Genomic DNA, 16443 nt, shown 5'->3' on the forward strand with positions numbered 1-16443 from the left:
CCAAAGACGTGGCACATACTAGTTCACTCTAAGTAGATCGTCTCCCCTCCCATTCCCCACCTCATCCCCTTCTTAGTCCACTTCCAATTTCATATCCAAACATAAATGTCACTGCTTTCAAGAGGCAGGATTCTCTTCTGCTGTATGCCTTCTGTCCGTCATCATAGCCCTTGCTACACTTGGAATTCACCATCTTATGCTTGAAAGCTGTGTGACTTCATCCTCAAGAAACTCTCAATGTGTTAAGTACTCAGATCGGAGTTGCTCAAAGCAGGTAACTCTAACTCAGGCTGGAGGGTCAAGCAGACTTTGAAACGAAGTAATGCTTAAGGTGTTTTGCAACGAGAGGTTAATAGCAAAAGAGGCACTTCAAGGAAACAGCACGTGTAAATGCAGGGTTGAAACCATACACGTCGAAGGTCCAGCTGGGGGTTCCGCTCTACAGCGAGGGCACTGGGGAAACATGGCAGTCAGATGTAATTTTGGGACGTTCACGGCACGCCGGCTTGGAGCCCGAACTGGTAGCACAAACTAGAAACCAGGAGGATCTACCAAAAGCTCCAAAAACGATCCCACTCAGGCTACGTGTGTGCGCGTCTGGACCTCCGCCAAGAACCCAGGCCCGAAAGCAAAATTCCAGGGTTCCAAGTATGCCTATGACCCCAAAGAGGTGAGAAAATCGCAAGGTTTCCGAGAAGACTGTGCACTAAGTTAAGACCTCGCGAGAGCTTCCACCCAGGGCCCATTCTCGCGCGATTCTCGGCTGAGACCCCGGAAGGGGCGGGAGTTGCAAAGCAATGGTGTACTTCATTGGTTGGGTGGATCAACCGCCCCAGTCTTTCTTGAGCCTAGCCAATCAGGACAGCCTTTCTTTCCTATTGGCGCCGTTCTCGGAAAAGCCTAGGAATTGGAACTCTGTCTCCAAATGATTCCTGGGTCGTTCGGAAATATGGTGTTGCCTTTTCCAAAGGAGAGGCATCCGCTTTTTCCTCACTTTGGGCTGTGCAGTCAAATGACCTGTTCCTCTCAGGGAGGTGGAGCCGGGCGTTTCCCGGTGTCTCCCAAGATTGTGTTTATCTATGGAGGCACCCTCTGCGCCCGCGCCCTACTGGTAGGCCGCCTTTCTCCGGGTTCCTGTCACCATAGCAACAGCGCTCCACGAACCAACCGCCAACCCAGTGTCGTGTGCCCTCCCTCCCCGGCGTTGCGTATTTCTCCTTTTAAGGGTCGCGCTCGATGTTGTGGCATAGGTGGCGCCTGCGGGCAGCCAGACATCAGGCCTGGGGCATCAGTTGACGGCCTGGCGGCCGTTTCTGGCCCAGATGTTGGACACAGAAAGCAGCCAACTATGCCAAGACAACCACTTTTAACAGGCTCAAAGACGGTAAGGGGACCACACAAGTTGACGCATGTTTCGCCTGTGGCGGCCCCCCTACACATTCTCCAGCCCCCAAACATGTGTCCTCCCCCCCCCCCCCCCCCCGCCCCGCACACACACACAGTCTAGGCCTTGTACAAGAAGCAGTTTATTGGCAAAGTGACAGATGGAGATGTGGCTGTTGAAACTTCGGGCTTCCCTGGCCTCCCCTAACCCCAGTCTCTCAGCCAGCTGTGCTGATGTCCATCAGAAGGGCCTGGGCTCGGCATCCAGACCAGATGCCATGAGTGCTCCTTCTGATATCTCTCACCTGCCAGTGTTCAATGTCCAGGTGGTGGGGTGGGGTGGGGTGGGGTCGTCAAGGACAGATGGGCCTAGGGTGTGCCCAAGAGTGCCCTTCCTGGCTGAGACCATGCCCAGTGGCCTGAGGCTGGGGTGAGTACTACCCAATTCACGGCAATACTCTTCCCATCAGAAGGATGGTCAGGATGTCCCTGCCCCCTGTTCTGTCACCTTCCACTTCAGAAATCTCATTGCTGCAGCTCATGCAGTCAAACCCTGGTTCAGGGTGCTGATCTCCCGAGGGCAGTGTTGAGAAAGGTCAGTCCTCAACAGTTAAGAGGCAGCAGGAATTTAGGTTTCTTTTAGCTCCCTCAGGTGAAGTTTATTCATTAAAAATATATATATTTATTGAGTGCCCACTGTGTACCAGGCACTGTTCAAGAAGCTGGGAGTATAGCCCATACTGGCAAGGTCCTGACTGAGTCCAGCCAGGACAGTTCCCTGAGCTTCAAGGTCATTGTCTCCAGTCTCCATCTATTCACTCCTTTGCCCCATTTCTTCCCCTCCTTCTCCCTCCCACCACCTCCCAGGCCCTTTCATTTCTGCTTAAGCAGCAGATACCCTCCCATTTTGCTTCCACCCTCCCTGGACCCCATCATTCCAGTCCTGTCGGCGGCTCCTCCTTGAGGGGCCTTGCTCGACCATCCCCTGTCCCAAATGGCCTCAGGACCAGGTGCCCACGCTGGTGCTTGATACGGGCAGAGCTATCACCAAAACCCTTGCCACACTCCGCACACTTGTATGGCTTCTCCCCAGTGTGTGTGCGCCTATGCTTGACCAGATCTGAGCTCCGGGGGAACTCCTTCCCACAGAAGCCACACACATGGGGCTGGCTGGGTCCAGAGGGCTGGGCTCGGACTCGGGGCCGAGCGGCTGTGGGTGCTGGGCCGGGAGGGTTATGGGGCCGAAGGAGAGTGGACGGTGGTGGTGGCCGGGCCCGTTCACCACGATGGGTGCGGAGGTGCTTGACTCGGGCTGAGCTGTCGGCAAAACCCTTGCCGCATTCAGGGCAGAGGTAGGGTTTCTCCCCTGTGTGCACACGGTGGTGTTTCACCAGGTCCGAGCTCCGGCGGAAGCCCTTGCCACATTCGGGGCACTTGTGGGGTTTGTCGCCTGCCAGTGGTGGTGGGGGCTCCCCAGCCTGTGGGCCCCCAGGCTCCGGCTCTAAGCCGGGCAGGCCAAAGGGCCCATCACCTGAGTGTGGAGGACTGCGGGGTATCAGCAGGGGGCTGGTGCCAAGCGGAGGCGGGGGTGGGCTTGTGCTGGGGGGTGGGCTGGGGATCAGGGGAGCCATGGGGTAGCCTGGGAAGCCAAAGTCCTGGGGCTCCATATGGGTGAGGCGGTGGCGGAGGAGGGTGGAGCTGAGGCTGAAGGTACGGTCGCACTCTGGGCAGGCATGAGGCCTCTCACCACTGTGGGTACGGAGGTGCTTGACCCTAGCCGAGCTGTCAGCAAAGCCCTTACCACACTCGGGGCATAGGTAGGGTTTCTCGCCCGTGTGCACCCGCAGGTGCTTCACCAGGTCTGAGCCCCGGGCAAACTCCTTCCCACACACATCACAGCCAAAGGGCTTGGGCCCCAGGTGACTGCGTTGGTGGCTCAGGAGGCTGCAGCTGAGCACAAACCTTTTGCCACAATCAGTGCAGATATATGGCTTGTCCTGGGTCTTGGGTCCCTGTGCCGCTGCTGTGGCTGCCCGAGATGGCCGCCGCCGGGGCACCACCGGCCGGGGAGGCTGCTCCCCCCGGTGTGTCCGCTGGTGCTTTATGCGGGCAGAACTGTCACCAAAGCCCTTGCCACAGATGCCACACTTGTAGGGCTTCTCACCTGTGTGTGTCCGCTGGTGCTTCACCAGATCCGAACTCTGCCGGAAGCTCTTGCCACACTCACCACAGATAGTAGGGCGCTCACCAGCAGGGATCCGGGGCCGAGGAATCTTTGGGGGGCCCTGGGCCAGTGGCCGGGCTCTGTAGGGCTTCTCACCGCTATGAGTTCGCTGGTGTTTGATACGGGCAGAGCTATCCCCAAAGCCCTTGCCACAGACCCCACACTTGTAAGGTTTCTCCCCTGTGTGGGTCCGCTGGTGTTTCACTAGATCTGACATCTGCCGGAAGCTCTTCCCACATTCGCCACACACAGCGGCCCGATCACTAGTCTGGCCCCACCGTGGTTCTCCCAGGAGCCGGGGACCTCTGTCCCGAGGCTGAGGCTTTCCTGGACCCTCTCTCTGGACCCACAAGTCATCCCAGGTCTGGATGCCTTCAGATTTGAGAGGGGCATTTCCTACTTCGTGACCTGGGACCAAATCTTCCTCTTCCTTGAATTCCAAGTCATCCTCCTGTGGGGTATGTTCAAACTCATCCGGCTGAGAAATCTCCACATTCTCACTCCCCAGACCTGGGGGGGGAGAAAAAGGGAGTTGTAGATGCTGTCCTATCTTGGATAGCAACTTCCCCAAGAAAACTTCCTTGACAAACCATGGTCACAAGGACCTCTTTTTCCTCTGAACTTCCAGAGCTCTTATTATTGTCTGTGCTTCTCAATAATAATAAGTTCCTTTTTAAAAAACTATTGCCCTTAATATCTGCCAATACTCCACTTAGTGTTATTGAATCCTTACAACAACCCTATGAGATAAGACTATTACTATCTCCATTAGAAAGTTGAAGGCATTGAGAGCCAGAGTTTGTTTAAATTGCCCAAGGTTATAAAAGTTACAAAGTAGCAAAGCCACTCAGTCTGACTTCCAGGCCTGTGTTTTTAACTACATTGTCTTACTTGAAAACTTAGTATATGCTACTTCCATTATCTCTTTTTGTTAGCCCATTCTTTTATTTATTACTTCAGTTATCCTTCAGAGAGCACCTACTGGACTCAGACACACATTCTTCCCTCAAGATGCTTGTGTTTGGTAGGACAGATAAGATAAAGTGTAAATAATTATGGGCTCAGATTGATAAGGTGTTGTTGAAAGAGAATGGCAGATAAGGTGACAGTGACAGGCATTCAGAGCAGAGGAAAGAGTAATCCGTGAAGAGGAATGGAAGATAAAACTCAGGCAGTATGTTGGCCCTAGGCTGAGCAGAGGTTTGGATTGAATACTAGATTAAGACATTTAATTAGTAAGCAGGCAGGGGGACGGTTTTTGAGAAGAGAGACAGGATTAGATCTGGATTTAGAAATATCAATCTGGCTGCAGAGTGCACCATTGGAGAGAAAGGGGAAGAGGAAAGGCTACTGGAATTGCCGAGATGAGAGAGTGAGACCAGAAGTAGGGCAGAGACTCTGAGAATGGAGATGGGGTGGAGGGCTGAGTCCTTGGGACGCGGCCTGGCACACCGCTGGTGCTCATAAACATTGCCTCCCTCCCTGGGTTTTTTGCTCCCCTCTGCCTCTCCCTGGAGGTCCGATTTTCTGTGGGTCTTGGCCGGGCAGAGCCCAGCACCAGAGCCCCCACCCGAGCACTACCTGTCCTTGGCGGCCCACCGCTGCGGCCCTCACCTGTGCGGGCGCCTCTCGGCTGCTCCCTCTCCTCTGGGCCGTGGAGATCCGGGCTCCAGGGCTCCACGGCGCGCTCCATTGCCCGCACGTCGCCCTGAGCGAGAGCACAATCCCACGGTCACCCCGCCACGTGCGGCCCGCGGCGCCCGGCCGCCGCCCTCTGCCGGCCGGCGCGGGCACCGGGCAGCGTCCAGCGCCGAGGGCCGGGTGCGGCTCCCGGTAGCCCCCGCCCGCGCCGCCCGCCGCCCCTGCACCTGCTGCTCCACCCCGGCACACAGCTGCCCCTCTCACCTCGCCGGCCGCCACCCCGGCTCCGCCACCTCGGCTCCGCCACCCCGGCGCCCTCCGGAGCTCCTCGGCGGGGCGGGGTGCCCGAGCCGCCGGCGGCCCCGGGATGCGGGCTCCGTGCCAAACCGGGAGGGGGCTGGAATCCAGGCGCCCCGGGGACGGCCGCCGGGGGCGGGGACGGGAAGCGGAAGCGCCGGGCCGCACGGAGCCTCTCTAGGACCTTGGCGGAACCGCGCGCCTGTGGGGCCGCCCGCGTCGGCTGAAGCTCGGTGGCCGGCGGGCGGCCGCGTGCCGCCGAGAGGGCTACTCTAAGCCGAGGACGGCGGCCCGAACTCAGTGGTATTAACCGTGTGCCTCCTGGGCTGGAGCTGGATGACGAGGCCAAGACGCTTCCAAATTGTCACCGTGTCTCGGGCCACCCGCGCCGACCTCCGGGGCCGACCGAGAGCGCCGGCCACTCGGGCCCGGAAGAGACAAAGAGAGACGGATGCAAAGACGGAGCCAGGGAAAGGGGTGGGGGAAGAGACCCAGGCAGACAAAGGGCGGCAGAGGGCGGCGGAGACCCCAGACGGGGCGGGGGCGGGGCGCCGAGACTGGAGAAACAAAGCGAGGCGGGTCGGAGAGGCCGCGGGCTGGGAACTGCAGGCCGGGGGTGGGGGCTGGGCAGGGGGAGACCGAGGCTGGAGCGGAGGCAAGAGGCAGCTGCCAGGTAGACGATGGGGAGAGAGAGACGGAGGAATCTGACCTGGTTGCCAGAACAGAGACCCTGAGTCAGAGACCTAGACAAAGTCATAACCTCTGAGTCAGAGAGGACCCAATGATAGAGACAACCGCAGACCAAAAATACCGGAGCAAACGACTGGCGGACAGAGACAAGGAGATGTGGAAATAGACAAAAGAGAAAGTCATTGAAGCAGAGGTAGGGGAGCAATGAGGGACGCAGTGACCGAGCCTGGAGTGAAACAGGCCCCGGGGTGGAGAACAAAGGACCGCAGTCTGTGAGACGGGGACACAAAGAACGGCTATGGGAGGAGGAAGGACAGGTCCACAGCCCTACAAAGACCAAGTTTGAGGGAAGGCCTGAAAAAGCAAACCGTTTCCCATCCTAGTGTGGCCTGGCTGGGGCTGTGTTCCAGGGGACCCCAGGCTCTAAGGTCATGAACCCCCAATATCTGTCCTCTGGGCTGGTTTGTCTTTGGGGAGAGGGAGAGCCTCAAGGGGTCTGCCCATGGTTCGGATATTAATTCCTATTTATTAACACTTTAGTACTAAACCAGTAGTTAAAGATGAAACAAACACCAGTTTATCCTAGGCCTGTTTAAAGGTGCAAGGACACAAACAATTAAAATAGATAAATGTAAGGACTTAAGACAGTTATATGGACCCATTTGAGAGAGTGTGGGAGAGCCGGAAGACTTCTAGTCTCCCTGGGAATGAGTGTACGTGGATGTTAGACGCTGTGCCTAGTTCTCGATCACGAGCTAATACCTAGACACTGCTAGATCCTGGAAATACAAAGGAACTCCTCAGGGTTCTTTCAGCCCTGTAGGATATGGAGATGTGCAGATGTGACAGCTTATTTATTGATCTTATGAACGGATATTTTGGGAATGTAGCACAGAAAGAGAACTTTTACAGAGTTTAGTGGCTGTGGACTCTCTTTGAGGACTCTTTACATAGTGTAATTCCTGGCCTTATCACTCACCGTGTTTGACCATGGTAGTGGATTACTGTGTATAAAATTCTTAGTAAAAAATATCAGCTACAACAGTTTGGGCTGGAGTAACCAAGGAAGGAGAAGGTGGAACTTGAGCTGATCCTTTTGTTGTAGAATTTGAGAGAGGTTCAATTATTTGTGTATAGGGAGGCCAGGACTCAGGAATGATTTTGAGAAGGAAAAATGGTTTATTGACGGCCGGCTGGACTTGGGAGCTTTCTGTTTCAATCCCGAGCCCCAAACGATTTTCAAATTTCTTTTATACAGAAAGGAAAGGCCAAATGGTCCCTTTGTTTCAGTTCTCAAGAGGCTTGAATTAGCATATATATCTTCCACATCTTAGGTAAGCTTTTAGCATGGACTCCAGACATTCTAGATAAGCTTTTAGCATATTAGGTTTGCATTTCCCCTAAATACTTAAAGTTTATAGACCTTGCATTGTTAAACTGTTTCCTGGGACTGGAGTCCTTGCCATTGTCACTAAGGGCAGGACTGCAGCCTCTTACCGTTCCACACCCACAAGTCAAACAGCTTAGGTTATCTCTGAAGAGACAAAGAGCCTCCCACCCATAGCCCACATCACTTTCAGGATGTACAAGATTTCAGCACAGTCTAGAGCCTGGCTGGAGTGGAGGTTGAATGAAGAACTCCAGGCAGAGGGAATGAAATAAACAGTGGTCCACAGGCTAACTGAAAACTTGCTATGTGCTAGAAACTTGAGTTCCAGAGGTGATCATGACCTATGATCAGAGAAGAAAATAGAGAATAGTCCTGTTTTAATGTGCCATGAGTGAACATAATAGGAAAACTGTGGAAGCTAAAGACCAAACACTTGTGCTGGGTAACAAAGGTAGGAGGGTATCAGTCAGCAAAGAGCCAACCCCTTGTGGAGGAAGCTTCCCAGAAGGCTGGCCAGTTTATGCACCATAATTAACTCACTTGCTGAGCCAGCTCTGACTTTGAAAAGATAAAACCCGGAGTTATTTGGCCTGAAAACTGGCCTCTGGTCTAAAGACACAGAAGCTGCCCCAGATATGCCTGGTAGGGGCATAGGTAACTATGAAGACATTGATGGTGCATCATTGTTGTAGAATTTGAGAGAGGTTCAATTATTTGCGTATAGAGAGGCCAGGACTCAGGAATGATTTTGAGAAGGAAAAATGGTTTATTGACAGCCGGCAAACTCGGGAGCTTTCTGTTTCAATCCCAAGCCCCGAACAAGACTTTCAAATTTCTTTTATACAGAGAGGAAAGATTAAATGGTCCCTTTGTTTCAGTTCTCAATAGGCTTGAATTAGCATATATATCTTCCACATCTTAGGTAAACTTTTAGCATGGATTTCATACATTCTAGATAAGCTTTTAGCATATTTTGTTTGCATTTCCCCTAAATACTTAAAGTTTATAGACCTTGCATTGTTAAACTATTTCCTGGGACTGGAGTCTGTTGCCATTGTCACCAAGGGCAGGACTGCAGCCTCTTACCTTTTCACACCCACAAGTCAGACAGCTTAGGTTATCTGAAGAGACAAAGAGCCTCCCACCCATAGCCCACATCATCATGGTTGAGATGAAAAAGAACTAATCCTGGTAAATGTTACATGGGAAGGGAGCTTTCCACCCCATATCGCCCCATATGAAGCTGAAAGTAGGACTTTCTTTTCTCCATGTGAACAGACCCCATATCTCAACACATGAATGACTAGGCATAATTTTTTGGATTTAATAAACATGTGAATAGAATATTGTATTGTATCACTATTAATTCATATCCACTTCACACTTAACACAATGACCAGATGAGCCAAGAACCTTTTTGGCCGGGCAATTTGTTAATGTACACACACGCCATAAATATGTGACCTCTTTGGACTCAGTAATGCCCATTGCAGAAATTAAACCCAAAGAAGTGGTTGGACAAGTGCACAAGAGTAGCACATGTTCCTCCTAACTCAGCATTGACTAGCATAGGAAAAAAATGGGAACCCAACCTAAATACTAAGCATCTATGAAGATAATAATATAGAATGTGCATTATCACAGAGAGGTACGGAATACAGAACACATTAAGTAACAAATGAAGTTTCCATGTGATCCTATTTTTGTCAAAATATATTTATATACATACACACATATATATATGCATAGGAAAAATCTGGAAGGATAAACACCAAAATGGGGTTATATCAGGGTAACAATATTAGATTTTTTTTTCTGATTCAACTGCATTTCTAATTTTTCTGTGTTGACTGTATGTTGGTTGTATAATCAATAAATGAACAAATGAGTTACTTTCTTAAAAGCTATTGAAAAGAGCTGATCAGAGTGAACCTAGGACAGAACCAAGGGGGTGGAGGGGATGGAGAGAAGGGGACCAATTTTTTTCTGGTTGACAGGCAGGACTTGGAAATCACTCGGATATGCTTGTGGAGAGAGGGGAAGGGATGGGTTCAGGGTTTTGATTAAGACCATGGGTCTGCTCAGCCTGATGGGACATGCAGGAGGAAGGGCTGCCCTGCAGTGGGAAGGGGTATAATTAATGCCTCCCTTTTGCTCAATTCTAAGAACTCCGTTTATTCTTACTACACTTTTAGCAGGCAGGCTGTGTGTGACACTCATTTGTGGCTGTCTCTGTCTCCCCAGAGGGCCATGGTCCTGACATATTCACCCCATCTGGGTCAGCAGCAACTAATCCAGAAGAGTAGTCAGGAGATTTGAGCTGGTGGCTTCCATCCCACGCCTCAGCTCATGTAAGACAGTAATTAACATTTTTGCATGAGCTCATCGTGGATGCCAAGCCCTGTACTTTCTGTACAGAGCTTCATGTGTATTAACCCACATAATCCCCATCATGACCCTATAAAGTGGGCTTATTGATGGTGCCATTTAACAAAGAAAATGAGTCAACGGAGAGGTTAACCTCAGGAGCTGTGGTCATGTAGTTCCTAACTTCCATAGGTCTCTAACATCACAGGATCTTTACCCAACCTGTGGCTTGGGTGTAGCAGGAGTTTCCAATCCCATGTGGCAGACAAGGAAAGGAAGACCCAGGGAGGTGACTCTCAAGGTTGCCTGAGGAGAACCATAGAAATGAGGTTCATGCAGATAAGCTATATACATGGCAATGTGGATGGGCTTAGTTCACAATGACATTTATATACTCATTTGTGTAAACATATACTGTGTATGTACATTAAAATTTACCCTCAAAACACACTACACTACATTTCCCAAGCCACATACAAACTAAAAAACAAAAATGCATTAAGGGCATGAGAGTTGTTGTCTGGTGGTGGGTGGGGAGTATGCTACGGGCCTAAAAGAGAAAAATAAACAGGAGTGGAGAAAAAAAATGGGATTGGAGAGAGAGCAGGGCCTTGTAGTCCATGGTGAAGAGACTAACTTTAAAGGTTCAGAGAGGTTAATTTACATGCCCATGCTAAAGCCAGGGTTTGTATCTATAACTGATCGAATACAAAGCCCATGTACTTGGCCCTCTCTGTGTTCTGATAACAGAGCTAAAGTGTGTTTTCCATTTTACCAGGAGGAAACTGGGGTTCAGAGAGATCAAATGACTTGCCCAAGTTTACACAGCTAGCAATGGGTAGAGGTAGGATATGAGAAGTTTGTTCTGACTCCAAAGCAATGCTATTACCTGTTCTGCAGCCCCCCAGCCTTTGGCCCCAACTGAATTAATTCACTCATTCATCTAGGATTTTAATTATTGATATCTTCTGTGTGAGACACTGGGGATATAGTGTTGCTATCAGTTCAGGATAGGTTGGCTTGAAAGGAAGGCAACACAGAACTTAAAGAAATAAAGGACAGAGAGACACACAAGAGAGGAGATAAAGATGAGACCAGGACACTCATAGCTTTTGGAACTGCGAGCCTTGACCCTAGTTTCTACCTCGTATTTATTGGGAAACTACCAAGCAGCTGTTTGCTCTCAGAACTGAACCATCATCTACAATAAGGAACAACTGCAACATCTACAACAGAGCAGGTGTAACATTTACAATAAGGCACAAGTAATTATTTTCCCACATACAGGAATTAGGAAGACATGGCTCCTGCCCAGAGAGAGCTCAGCTGGGAGCAGTGGAGGAGACAGCCAGGTAAGCAAATGTGGGCATTGGAGGAATCTGTGAAAGGTGCTGGGGAGTCCAGAGGAGGAGGTGGCCAGCCTGTGGTGGTTGTGGGAGGTTTCATAGAGGAGGGAGAGCCCTTTGAATCAAACTTTGAAGGAGGAACAGCAGTTCACCTGGTGCAGAATCAAAAGCTCAATGTGGGCAAAGCAAAGATTTTTGGGTGAGAAATGGGGCCATGAGGTCAGATGGGGGAGGCATATGCTGCCAGGCCAGAACTCAAGACTAGATGCTGAGGTTTTGGGGAGCCCCCATAGGAGGTGGAGCAGGGGAGTGCCTAGGCCAGGATTCTGAAGGAAAGTCTCTCTCATGGTGGTGTCTAAAGACCTGGAGTCCTTTTAAGAATCCATTTTGGGAGCAGTGGTGGTTCAAACCATTGGATGCCTCCCTCCCACATGGGAAGTCCCAGATTTGGTTTTCCTGGTGCCTCCTAGAAAAAAAGATGTACACACAAAGAACAGACACAGAGAGCAGACAGCAAGTGCAAACAATGGGGGGGGGGGGGGACGACAGATGTGGCTTAAGCAATTGGGCTCCTGTCTACCACATGGGAGGCCCTGGGTTTGATTCCTGGAGCCTCCTGGTGAAGGGAAGCTGGCCTGTGCTGCGGAGAGCTGGCGCAATAAGATGATGCAACAAAGAGAGACACAGCAGACAGGGAAGATGAAGTGACTCAAGCAATTGAGTGCCTCTCTCCCTCACCGGAGGTCCTGGCATCCATTCCTGGAGGCAGACATTGAAGAATACACAGTGAATGGACACAGGGAGCAGACAATAAGCACAAACAACAACTGGGGAGGGGGCAGGAAAATAAAAAAAAATGAAAAAACACAATGGGGGTGGGGAGAGAAATTTTTTTTTAAAATCCATTGCATGAATTGGCAAGGAAAACTTCCACTGATGGCTCCTTCCATCCTAAATCTGTTACCTATGACTTCTGGTCCACTCAGATCCTGGGAGCATTTTTTTTTTAACCTTCCCTGTCAAAGCCTTCATCTCCCTTGTAAGGGAGAGCAGTCTGCTTCCTTCCTTTTGCCTACCTCCTACCTCCCACCAGAGTGATGGAGCCACAGTGGGACTTGGAATAAAGGTGTGCAAAGAAAAAAAATTATACAGCAAAGCTGCTTCTAAGGGTTATGGGCAAAGGGATCGAGGAGGCAGGGACCCCAGGTATCCTTGGTCGGGGCTTTCCGCATCTCTCTGGGCCTGGGCCAGTTTCCGTATCTCAGCTTTCTACACTGCCCGCCCCCTTGTTTGCTGCACTCAACTTCCTGCCCCACCAGAGGAAGTGGGGAGCGACGGCAGGTGCAGCTATAGCTAGCGGGGCCATGGTGAGTCCTGAAGTCCGGGGACCCAGGCATCTCTGCCCCTGGCCCCCTGCCCCCATAGTCCCCAGGCCCAGGTCGTCCTGCAGTAGGCTGACCTCACCTAGCCCTGGAGCAGGTGAGGTGATACCAAGAGCCCTGCCTGCTACTCGCCATGGTTTCACATTGTCCACCCCCCAGCAGGACAAGGAGTACGTGGGTTTCGCTGCCCTCCACAACCAGCTACACCGCAAGTCTGTCAAGAAGGGGTTTGACTTCACACTCATGGTGGCAGGTCTGGAGAGGGACTTGGAGGGTGGGTGGGGGGTTCTAGAGACCCTGGCTGTCCCCTCATCTGAGCGGCTGGGCCTGGACTGTCCACAGGGGAGTCAGGCCTGGGGAAATCTACCCTCATCAACAGCCTGTTTCTCACCAACCTCTATGAGGATCGGCAGCTGCCAGCCGTCGGCGGTAAGATCCCCCTTTTCTCCAGGCACTACCCTTCACTCCCCTCCCATGTCCCTGTGCTACCCTTTACCCCCCTCTCCGTGTCCCCGGGCTGCCCTCTTTCTCTTGCCATCCGGGTCTCCCAGGGCTTTTTGGATGACTTGAGCAGTTCATTGCTTTCCTCTGAGACTCAGTTTCTTCCCCCTGAAAAATGGGAGGGGGCCGACTGTGATACTGAGAAAGGAAATGAGTCCTGCCGCAGACCCCTACCAGGGCTCCCAGACCTCTTCCTGTCCCTGTAGCTCGCTTGACACAGACGCTGACCATCGAGCGCCGGGGCGTGGAGATCGAGGAGGGGGGTGTTAAGGTGAAGCTGACCCTGGTGGACACACCTGGCTTTGGGGACTCAGTCGACTGCTCAGACTGGTGAGGAGGAGGGGATGGGCAGGGGCTGAGCCCCTCAGAGTGGCCACTTAGTCATAGGGCTGATCTGCCTTGGCTCCCACCCAGCCTCACCCAAGAGGCAGTGCCTGTTTCCAGTGGCCACCTGGTTCAAAGTGTCCTGTACTCAATATGTGCTTCCCAATGTCTCACCTACACCCTTGCCAGTTTCCCCTGATGCCTTTGGGTAAAGCCAAAGAAACTACCTGCCACTCCCATAGTCCTGGCTAGCCTTGCCCCCTTCCCTGCCCCGTGGCCTCTGACCTTTGCCTGCACACCCTCTCCCCACACTCCAGCTGGCTGCCCGTGGTACGCTTCATCGAGGAACAATTCGAGCAGTACCTTAGGGACGAGAGTGGCTTGAATCGGAAAAACATCCAGGATTCCCGGGTCCACTGCTGCCTCTACTTCATCTCACCCTTCGGCCGGGGGTCTGGAAGACAACTTGGGGGCAGACATTTGGGGAGAGTTGGAGCGGGGTGTCTCCAAACCCTTGGTCTGGTTCCTAACCGATCTCTGGATGCAGGCTCCGGCCCCTAGATGTGGCTTTCCTCCGGGCAGTGCACGAGAAGGTCAACATCATCCCAGTCATTGGCAAAGCTGATGCCCTGACGCCTAAGGAAGCCCAGGCCCTCAAGCAGAAGGTGTGGTGGTGACCTCTGACCTTTGAGCCTGGGTGAAGGCCCAGGTCACATCCAAACCTGAACTCAGCTCTGAATTCTTTCGTCTTGGGCTTTTTGGAACTTCATGTGTCAGGCTAGATTGTGGGAGAAACTTTCAGAAAAGGATGGATATGCAGTCCCTGGGCCATGGCCTGTCTGAGGGGCAGGGCCATTGACCACCACGACCCCTGACATCCCTCTGGCCCCAGGATGCTGACCACCATCCCATCTGCCAGTGTCCTCACAGCCCTGGCCCACTGTTTCCGTTTGTCTTTCTCTCTTGGTGTCTGTCCCATCTTAGCCTCTTTCCAGGCCTCAGTCTTCACTGTTAGGGTGTCTTTGTCTTCGGTTTCTCACCATCTGTGTCTCTGCCCCTCATTGACTGTTTAGCCATCTCTGCCACCCAGGGTCCCTGTGCTTCCCATCACAGGCCACACTGTCTCTCATGCTCTGCCTCTCCATGTTTCCCACTGGCTCTTGGTCCTCCAAGATCCGGGACCAGCTGAAGGAGGAAGAGATCAACATCTACCAGTTTCCCGACTGTGACTCTGATGAGGATGAAGACTTCAAGAGGCAGGACGCGGAGATGAAGGTGCCAGAGGCAGAGGAGGCGGATGTGGAGGTGGAAGCTGAGAGAGGTCTCTGGCCCCTCCCCCACCCTGGGAGCCGACGGTGACCTCTAACCCCTGGCCTTTAGGAGAGCATCCCTTTCGCAGTGGTCGGTTCCTGCGAAGTGGTAAGGGACGGCGGGACCCGGCCTGTGAGGGGACGCTGTTACTCCTGGGGCACCGTGGAGGGTAAGGCTCCTCCGTGTTCTCTGCCAGTAGGGTAGGGAGCCCAGGCTGCCACCGAGTGGGCAGCACCCAACGTGCAAGGTCAGGGCAGGCTCCGGCCACGGGGATCCTGGGAGTCGAAAGAGGGGACACCCGGGCCGCAGACCGCGGACCCTCCGCAGGGCTGCGGCAGGACGCCCGGCAGACTGGCCTTGGCTGGTGGAGCTGGCCCCGAAGCTCCCTGACGCTTGCTGGTCTGCCCTCCAGTGGAAAATCCACATCACTGCGATTTCCTGAACTTGAGACGGATGCTGGTGCAGACCCACCTGCAGGACCTGAAGGAGGTGACGCACGATCTGCTCTATGAGGGCTACAGGGCCCGTTGCCTGCAGAGCCTGGCCCGGCCTGGGGCACGCGATCGCGCCAGCCGCAGGTGAGTGCGGGAGCAGACTGCCGAGGTGCGCCCAGGGCCCCGCCCCCGCCCCCCAGGCCAGGCCCCGCTCTCAGCCCCCAAGACCAGTCTTCCCACTGGGCCTCGGTCCCTTACCTCCAGGACATGGCACCTTCCCCTGGATCCCACGCTCGCCAAGGCCCTATCTTCCAGCGGGACGTACAACCCCAGGCCCTGCCCCTGACTCCTGTCCCCCTCCTTCCCCTCCTCGCCCCCAGTAAGCTTTCCCGCCAGAGCGCCACAGAGATCCCGCTGCCCATGCTGCCGCTGGCCGAGACGGAGAAGTTGATTCGCGAGAAGGACGAAGAGGTGAACCAGCGCCTCGCTCCCTCACCCGCCCCCAAGGTTCCAGGCCCCCTGCGAGGTCCCCCTCTGGCCTTGCCGGGTTCCACCGCCCGCACTCTTGCCCCGCACAGTTACGTCGCATGCAGGAGATGCTGGAGAAGATGCAAGCCCAGATGCAGCAGAGCCAGGCCCCCGGCGAGCAGTCGGAGGCGCTCTGAGGCCCCGCCCCGCCTCGCCCCGGCCCCGCCCCCGCCCCCGCCTCAACTCGGCCCCGCCCCGCCTCACCTCGGCTCCGCCCCTGTCCGCGTCTGACCCAATCCCCGAGTCCCAGCCTTGCCCAGCGCCCAATCCCGGAGCCGCCGCCTCTAGGCCGCCCTGGCTCGCGCGGTTGTTTGCTACTCCGCGTGGCTTTCTCCCAGCTCCGGGCGTTGGGGCCCCGCCCCTGGTCTCCGCCCACCTCCCGGGCAGGAGCGCCCAGCCCTCTCTCCTAGCCCCCCTCTCCATCTTCGGGCGCTGCTGCTCTCCCGCCAACCTGGGTGTTCAATAAAAACCGAGCTTCCCTTATGCCCACGCGGGTCTTTCTGCCAGCTGGATTAAGTGGCGGCCGCCGGCGGAGAGCCGCCCCACCCAGGCCTGCGGGCCTCTATTAATTTCGTGGGCACCTCCTTGGTGGCCAACAATCCCCATCAGGCCCCGCCTCCGGAAT

At 53.8% G+C, this 16443-nt stretch overlaps 2 protein-coding genes across 3 annotated transcripts; one reads left to right on the top strand and one right to left on the bottom strand.

The window, feature by feature from the left end:
* Positions 1 to 1510: 1510 nt before the first annotated feature.
* On the bottom strand, positions 1511 to 5656 carry ZNF48 (zinc finger protein 48). The gene is made up of 3 exons (XM_058286065.2): positions 5513 to 5656; positions 5222 to 5315; positions 1511 to 4117 (listed from the first exon to the last, which is right to left on the bottom strand). The coding sequence occupies exons 2-3, from the start codon at positions 5298 to 5300 to the stop codon at positions 2316 to 2318; spliced, it is 1881 nt and encodes a 626-aa protein (XP_058142048.1). The 5' UTR covers positions 5301 to 5315; positions 5513 to 5656; the 3' UTR covers positions 1511 to 2315.
* Positions 5657 to 12657: 7001 nt separating this feature from the next.
* Positions 12658 to 16301, top strand: SEPTIN1 (septin 1). Of its 2 annotated transcripts, none has more exons than XM_071211198.1 (11): positions 12658 to 12705; positions 12883 to 12973; positions 13063 to 13149; positions 13428 to 13551; positions 13863 to 13997; positions 14093 to 14210; positions 14719 to 14820; positions 14926 to 15025; positions 15269 to 15434; positions 15671 to 15761; positions 15869 to 16301. In XM_071211198.1, exons 1-11 carry the CDS (start codon positions 12703 to 12705, stop codon positions 15953 to 15955), a joined length of 1104 nt encoding a protein of 367 aa, XP_071067299.1. In that variant the 5' UTR covers positions 12658 to 12702; the 3' UTR covers positions 15956 to 16301. The 2 variants fall into 2 exon arrangements, with proteins under 2 accessions (XP_071067299.1, XP_012375447.2); XM_012519993.3 differs by having other exon boundaries at positions 12660 to 12705; positions 12880 to 12973.
* The last annotated feature ends 142 nt before the right edge of the window (positions 16302 to 16443 follow it).

Source organism: Dasypus novemcinctus, chromosome 23, assembly GCF_030445035.2.
Source record: "Dasypus novemcinctus isolate mDasNov1 chromosome 23, mDasNov1.1.hap2, whole genome shotgun sequence".
Taxonomy (NCBI): Eukaryota; Metazoa; Chordata; class Mammalia; order Cingulata; family Dasypodidae; genus Dasypus; species Dasypus novemcinctus.

Excerpts from the sequence above, each read along its gene's own strand:
- ZNF48 (XM_058286065.2), bottom strand. The coding sequence starts at position 5,300 with ATGGAGCGCGCCGTGGAGCCCTGGAGCCCGGATCTCCACGGCCCAGAG. Across the intron at positions 4,118-5,221 it reads GCCGAGAGGCGCCCGCACAG|GTCTGGGGAGTGAGAATGTG; the intron begins GTGAGGGCCGCA and ends CTCCCCCCCCAG.
- SEPTIN1 (XM_012519993.3), top strand. Across the intron at positions 13,552-13,862 it reads TCAGTCGACTGCTCAGACTG|CTGGCTGCCCGTGGTACGCT; the intron begins GTGAGGAGGAGG and ends CCCACACTCCAG. Across the intron at positions 15,762-15,868 it reads TTCGCGAGAAGGACGAAGAG|TTACGTCGCATGCAGGAGAT; the intron begins GTGAACCAGCGC and ends TGCCCCGCACAG.